The sequence below is a fragment of the Cajanus cajan genome, chromosome 1 (assembly GCF_000230855.2).
Source record: "Cajanus cajan strain Asha chromosome 1, NIPB_CcT2T_4, whole genome shotgun sequence".
Taxonomy (NCBI): Eukaryota; Viridiplantae; Streptophyta; class Magnoliopsida; order Fabales; family Fabaceae; genus Cajanus; species Cajanus cajan.
The window spans coordinates 67,029,503-67,036,711 of record NC_138517.1 but is presented as its reverse complement, the minus strand read 5'-3'; the positions used below and the strand labels follow the sequence as shown (position 1 = coordinate 67,036,711).

The window sequence follows — 7,209 nt, the reverse complement described above, 5'->3', positions numbered from 1 at the left end:
AAAAATCTACAATAAATTATTACGTTTAGTCATCTTTTTAAATCTAAATCATGTTTACTCCTTTAAAAAAATCAATTTAAACTTATTTATAACTTAACTAAAAATAAAAGAAATACAAAGGTTTTGGTCTCCACTTTATTAAAAATAACCTCCATGTAACTGTTATTGATGGTTATCCAATTTTACAGTTTTGTTGGTTTTTACAATATAAATAAGACATAATTTAAAACAGAAAAATTATTGACAGTTGAAGGAGGATGGAGCAAAGCAACTCTTGCATTTCAAAATCAAAGTGTTTAGGGATTATCGAATATGAATTCCAATTCATCATAGTAGTAGTACTTAGGCATGGCAACGGGGCGGGGCGGGGGCGGGTTTTACGTTCCCCGCCCCCGCCCCCGCAAATTTAAACCGCCCTCGCCCCTGCCCCCGATACCCGCTGAGGGTAAAATCTGGGTCCCCATCCCCGCCCCCGGCGGGGTTCGGGTTTGCCTGCCCCGCCCTGCCCCCGCTCCTATTTTTTTATTTATAAATAAATATGAACAATTTAAAAAAAAATAAAAGAAAAGTAAAATAATATAAATTTTTACATATAAATATTTCTAATTTTGGTTTATATATATATAAAAATAATTTTTTAATTATATTATTAAGCGGGGCGGGGGCAGGGGCAAGGGCGGGTATGGAGGCGGGGGCGGGTCCCCGCCCTTGCCCCCGATTTTATCAATCGGGGAAAACTCGAACCCGATAAACCCCGATTTTCCCCATCCAAATCGGGGCGGGTTCGGGCGGGTTAACAATGAATCACCAAAAAAAAAGAACCCTAACCAGAGTCACAAAGAAGTAGAGTCGCAGAGAAGTAGAGTTGTGGAGAATTAAAGTGACGGAGAAGCAGACTCGTGAAGAAGCAGTCTCTCCTATTGTACTTCTTGAGTTTTGTGAGGCTTATTGTAGTGTGAAAGGTTGCCACAAAGCACCTAAAACCTCCATAGTTGAAGATCCAATAAAGCTTGTTACGAGGTATTAATCATCAATCTCTTGTTTTATCTTTCTCTTAATTTTATTTTACATATTACTATAATAAACGCAATTATGTAGATATTTTAGGGGTTCACCGTGTAATTTAATTTTCATGTAAATAATTATTAATAAAGGGGATTAAATATTTAAACTATTAATTCTTATTACGTTATCTTCATCATAGGGTACCGATTTAGGGCGTTTCAGGGGTGTCTAATACCTTCTCTACACGTAACCGACTCCCGAACCCAATTCTGGTTATCAAGGCCATTATTGGATTTTTAAAAATATTTTCTTTTTCCAATGATTTAAGTAAAATATTGGTGGCGACTCCATGAACTCATTTTTCAAAACCATTGTAGACACCCAATTTCGTCCAGGGGGCATGCAAACAACGGGACAGAACTTTAGAGGGCCTAGAAGCCCAAAACAAGCTGATTTTAGAAGACTGGAACGGGCTGTTCCAAAACCAGAACGGGCCGTTCCAAGGTCTTAAAAAGGCCAAAACCCTAATTTGGAACGGGCGGCTCTGAAATTGGAACGGGCCGTTCCAATATTGGAACAGGCCGTTCCAAACTCCTCAAAAAAGGGCTAAAAGCTTAACTGGAATGGGGCTGGAACGGGCCGTTCCTAAAATGGAACAGGCCGTTCCTAAACCGTAACGGGCCGTTCCTAAATCTAGAACGGGCCGTTCCAAGGCCGTTCCGGTCTAAGAAATTACGTGTTATTCTCACTACTGGAACGGGCCGTTCCGTTTTCAGAACATGTCGTTCCAGTATACGAATTTTACACACAACGGCCATGTCCAGAACGGGCCGTTCCGATTTTGGAACGGGCCGTTCTGGAGCCTTTTTAAAGTCTGTAAATAGACAGCTGGGGCTCATTTCTCAGGACCCAAAAAATTTCGTCTAGTACTCCTTAGAGCTCAAAATTTCTCTCTTTTTCTCTCTTCCCCTCTTTTTTGTATTTCTTGAGATTTTGTGAGACATTATAGTGTGAAAGGTTGCCATAAAGCACCTAAATCTCCATATTTGAAGATTAATAGAGCTCGTTCAAGAGGTATTTCAGCGCATTTTCTTCTCTCTTTTATTTCTTATTTTTTATAAATAGTTAATAATAAAAGAAATCATGTAGATATTTTAGGGTCAATTGTATAATTTAAATTTCAAGCATTTAAATAGTTATTAATAATAGGGGATTTAATATTTATATTATTATTGTTTATAACGTTAAACTTCATCATAGGGTACCAATTGAGGGCGTTGTAGGGGTGCTTAATACCTTCCCTACACGTAATCGACCCCCGAACCCAATTCTGGTTATCAAGGCCATTATTGAATTTTTTTAAAACCTTTTCTTTTTCCAATGTTTTGAGTAAAACATTTGTGGCGACTCCATGAACCTATTTTCAAAACCATTAATTAAGGATTAGTCTGGTGTCCGGGCATTCCTTAATTAATGAGACTTTTAAAAGGATGTCTAAACCATTAGTCGCGAGATCGGAAATTTTCGGGTTGCGACAGATGGCGACTCCATTGGGGACGTTTAAAGAGGGTCAGGCCCATTTAATTGATGAAGTTTATAAAATAAAAAATAATAATTTAAATATTTCCCCTTTACTTTGTTTGTTTTATTTGTTTGGCTTTAATATTTGTTTGTTTGTTTAAATTTTGCATTTGTTTGAATAAAATTGTACACAATCCTTTGCACACAACAGTTCCCCCTACACCCAGGGGCATGAGGGTAATAAACATAGGGAGTGGTTGACGTACGACCGGCCCAAGTTTGGCCTTGGAGCCTGCGAGCCTTGTCAGAAATCACACTCAAGGTGATAACTAGTTACTCTAGCCCGAAATACTGCGACAGACCTTAGAGTTTGCCAGGTGACGGTGACAGAGATACTGGGTCCCTATAATGGGGGCACCTTGGGGGCCTTAAGACCAGTGAGATTAGAACCGTCCTATACAGTGCACTTTTCTCGACAGGGACCACAGACCATGGATTTATACCGCTCGTGGATGTATAATTGTTTGAGCATATGATTGTTGCATAGTTGTTTGTATATAAAAATAAATAAATAAAATAGTTCGTCTGCCTTTTGTCATAATCCCTTTCTTTTGTCTAAAAATATAAACAAAAAATATAATGAAGCGCTTATATGCTATACATATATTAGAACTGGTAGGAATACTCGACAAAAATCAGTGTAACCTTTGTCATATCGTAAAATATTACGAAAAGAGGCACCGATGATGACCGACCTTCTAAGGTTTGGTGTAACCTTTGTCATGTCGTAAGATATTACGAAAAGGGACACCTACCTTCATAAGGGCAAGCGTCATCCTGTCAGTAATCTCCTTCAATAGATCTATAAACAAGCATAATAGAAATCCATTGTTATCCCTCGAAGGTGGCTTCTCAACACTCCGTACTCACGAGGACCCAAAAAAGACAAGCTATGGAGGCACTAATGGAAAGGAACCGCGAGCTGAATGAAGAGCTTAAGCAGCTCAAGAAGCAAATGGCTCGAATGTGAGAAACTATGAGCAAGCTCCAACATGATGACTACAGTGCTAGTCACGTAGGAGACGCGTCCAAGGACCACCTAAATGCTTTGGAAGAGAGGTTAAGAGCGGTGGAAGGTCATAGCTTTGACATTCAGGAGGCCGCTGAAATGTTCTTGGTACAGGATATCCAATTTCCGCCCAAGTTCAAAAGTCCCGACTTCCAAAAGTATACGGGATCCAGTTGCCCCAAAAGGCATCTGACGATGTACTGTCGGAAGATGGCCGCCCATGTGAACAACGAGAAGCTCCTGATACACTATTTTCAGGAAAGCTTATTGGATGCGGCCCTCAACTGGTACATGCAGCTAAAGGGAGGAAGGATCCAAACATGGAAGCAGCTCGCTGACGCCTTCTTGCAACGATACAAATACAATATTGATCTTGTCAGCATACCCCAAGAGAGGGGAATCAGTTAGTAGATGCGCTGGCCACACTAGCTTCCATGTTTGCTATAAAAGAGGGATGTGAAATACCGGTCATCAGAATCAGATGACATGAGACACAAGCTCATTGTTGCACACTGGAAGAAGAGGAAGATGGCCATCCTTGGTATTTTGACATCCATCAATACATCAAAGAAGGGAAATACCCAGTCGGGGCATCTGACAATGACAAGAAAACAATCAGACGAAGGGCTATCGGATTCGTATTACATGAGAACATCCTGTACAAGAAGAGTTTTGATTCCATCCTGTTAAGATGTATTGGTCAGAAGGAGTCTCAATCATTAATGAAAGAAGTCCACGAAGGAACCTTCGGTACCCATATAGCTGGACAGGTCATGGCCAGAAAGATCATGAGGGCATGATACTTTTGGCCCACTATGGAGAAGGATTGCATCATGTATGCTAGGAAGTGCCACAAATGCCAAATATATGTTGATAATATCCAAGTCCCACCAAGTGAGCTCAATGTAATGGCCGCACCCTGGCCTTTCTCGATGTGGGGCATGGACGTCATTGGACCTATTGAACCCAAGGCCTCAAATGGACATAGATTCATTCTTGTGGCTATTGATTACTTCACCAAATGGGTTGAAGCCACGTCATACGCACATGTAACCCCGTAAAGTGGTGGTCAATTTTGTCAGAAAAAACATAATATGTCGTTATGGAATACCTGAAAAAATTATAACAGACAATGGGTCCAACCTCAACAACAAGATGATGACTGAATTATGTGACTCTTTCAAGATTCAACATCATAACTCCTCCCCTTATAGGCCAAAAATGAATGGGGCAGTCGAGGCAGCCAACAAGAATATCAAGAAGATCGTTCAAAAAATGGTCGTTACATATAAAGATTGGCATGAGATGTTACCTTACGCATTGCATGGGTACAGAACATCCGTTCGCACATCGACGGGTGCCCCCCTTTTTCCTTAGTATACGGGATGGAGGCAGTCTTGCCTGTTGAAGTGGAAATTCCTTCTTTAAGATTACTCACGGAGGCAAAGCTCCCAGAAACCGAATGGGTTCGAACCAGATTTGACCAATTAAATCTCATAGAAGAAAAAAGGTTAGACGCCATTTGTCACGGGCAAACATATCAAAGGAGAATCAAGAGAGCCTTCGACAAGAGAGTCCAACCACGACCATTTGAAGAAGGGGATCTAGTACTCAAGAAACTTTTACCTACACAGAAGGATAAGATAGGGAAATGGGCACCAAACTATGAAGGCCCATACGTGGTCAAGCGAGCCTTTTCTGGAGGAGCATTGATCCTCACTAACATGGATGGTGAAGAACTCGCTTACCCAGTAAACTCTGATGCCGTTAAGAAGTTCTATGCTTAAGCGCAAAAAAAAAAAGAAAGGGCGTTAAAGCAAAACGAACGAACGACCTAGAAGCCCTATCACCTTCTATAGAAGTCAAGAAATTACTTGAAGCGGTACTGATCAATTGACTAGGAGGATGCCAAGCTTCGTTTCTTAAAGTCATGACCGCTCAAGCCCAGACACCGGCCAACCTCAGTCAATTTCTTTTAAACCTCCTCTTTTAACCCTACTTGAAATTTTTGATTTGCAATAAAATATCATTCTTCTCAGTTCTTTCAACCTTTATCTTGAAATGACTTGTTTTGGTATTAAAGAGAAAAATCAAAACAACCCAGTGAAGAACAAAAAAAAAAAGGGGAGTAAAGAGAAGCCACCTGATACCAATAGATTTCTAAAAAGCTTAAACACATATGTATGGCATACAGAAAAGCGCGCACTTGAAATAAATAACTTTTCACATCAAAAGGGAATTATCCAAAAAGGAAGTAAGTTACAAACATTTTCAATCCATGCATGCATCATGAATAAAATCTCTAAAGAAAGCAATCAAGAAAGGAGCCACGTGTGAAGGGGCAAAACTCTTCCCTCACAACAAAAGATCAGACAGGGTCAAGTAAATCCTTTACAATGACCATCCATAGACAAAAAAGGGCAAGCTTCGTACATGTTGAAAAGCTGAAGCATTTAAAAAATAGCAGAAAAAGGCAAGCTTCAAATGTGAAAAAGCCGAAGCTAAACAAAGAAGTGAAAAAAAACCTACAACAAGAAGACGCCTGGAGAGGCATCACAATACTCAAGCGGCAGGGGCCACATTGGAATCCCTGCCAGTCATCCACTTCTCTGCCCACCAACACAGGGGCACATCAAACATCTCCTGCCCACCAACACAGGGGCACATCAAACGTCTCCTGCCCATCAACCTGGGGGCAATCTTTCATCTCACAACACCAACAAGAAGATATCACGTACAAGATCGGTAAGGGTTGCTAGATCCCTAAAACTAGTACAAGATCGAAAAAGGTTGCTAGATCCTCAAAACTAGTACAAGATCAGTAAGGGTTGCTAGATCCCTAAAACTAGTAAAAGATCAGTAAGGGTTGCTAGATCCCCAAAACTAGTACAAGATCAGAAAAGGTTGCTAGATCCTCAAAACTAGTACAAGATCGGTAAGGGTTGCTAGATCCCTAAAACTAGTACAAGATCAGAAAGGGTTGCTAGATCCCTAAAACTAGTACAAGATCGGTAAGGGTTGCTAGATCCCCAAAACTAGTACAAGATCAGTAAGGGTTGCTAGATCCCTAAAACTAGTACAAGATCGGTAAGGGTTGCTAGATCCCCAAAACTAGTACAAGATCGGTAAGGGTTGCTAGACCCTAAAACTAGTAGTGGGCAGGCTGAAGCCCTAAACATCAGTCCAGCCTGGAGAGGCTGAGCTCATAATATACTCCCTCTTCAAGAAGCAATAATTAAAGGAGCATTATCACAAGAGAGACAATGGAGCTTCTACTCGAAGACTGAAGACCAGGTGTATAGTTTGTCAGCCTTGTTACCCAATAGAGTACACAACTGCTCTAAAGGAACAAATGCACCTATCTAAGGGAAACAGCGCAGAAGCACCAACACCAAAGAGACGAAGAGAAGACCCGGACGAAATGTCTACGTCTTTACTTGCCTTTGGAAAAGCAACACGTTACTATTCCAAAGGACAAGTAAAGAGGGGCAGCTGTAGACACCCAATTTCGTCTGGGGGGCATGCAAACAACGAGACAGAACTTTAGAGGGCCCAGAAGCCCAAAACAAGCTGATTTTAGAAGACTGGAATGGGCTGTTCCAAAACCGGAACGG

The 7,209-nt window shown here is 40.9% G+C and overlaps 1 protein-coding gene across 1 annotated transcript; it reads left to right on the top strand.

The window, feature by feature from the left end:
* Positions 1–4,980: 4,980 nt before the first annotated feature.
* On the top strand, positions 4,981–5,382 carry LOC145955405 (uncharacterized). Its single transcript, XM_083070017.1, has one exon. The coding sequence runs from the start codon at positions 4,981–4,983 to the stop codon at positions 5,380–5,382; it is 402 nt and encodes a 133-aa protein (XP_082926143.1).
* Positions 5,383–7,209: the final 1,827 nt, after the last annotated feature.

Excerpts from the sequence above, each read along its gene's own strand:
- LOC145955405 (XM_083070017.1), top strand. The coding sequence starts at position 4,981 with ATGGAGGCAGTCTTGCCTGTTGAAGTGGAAATTCCTTCTTTAAGATTA.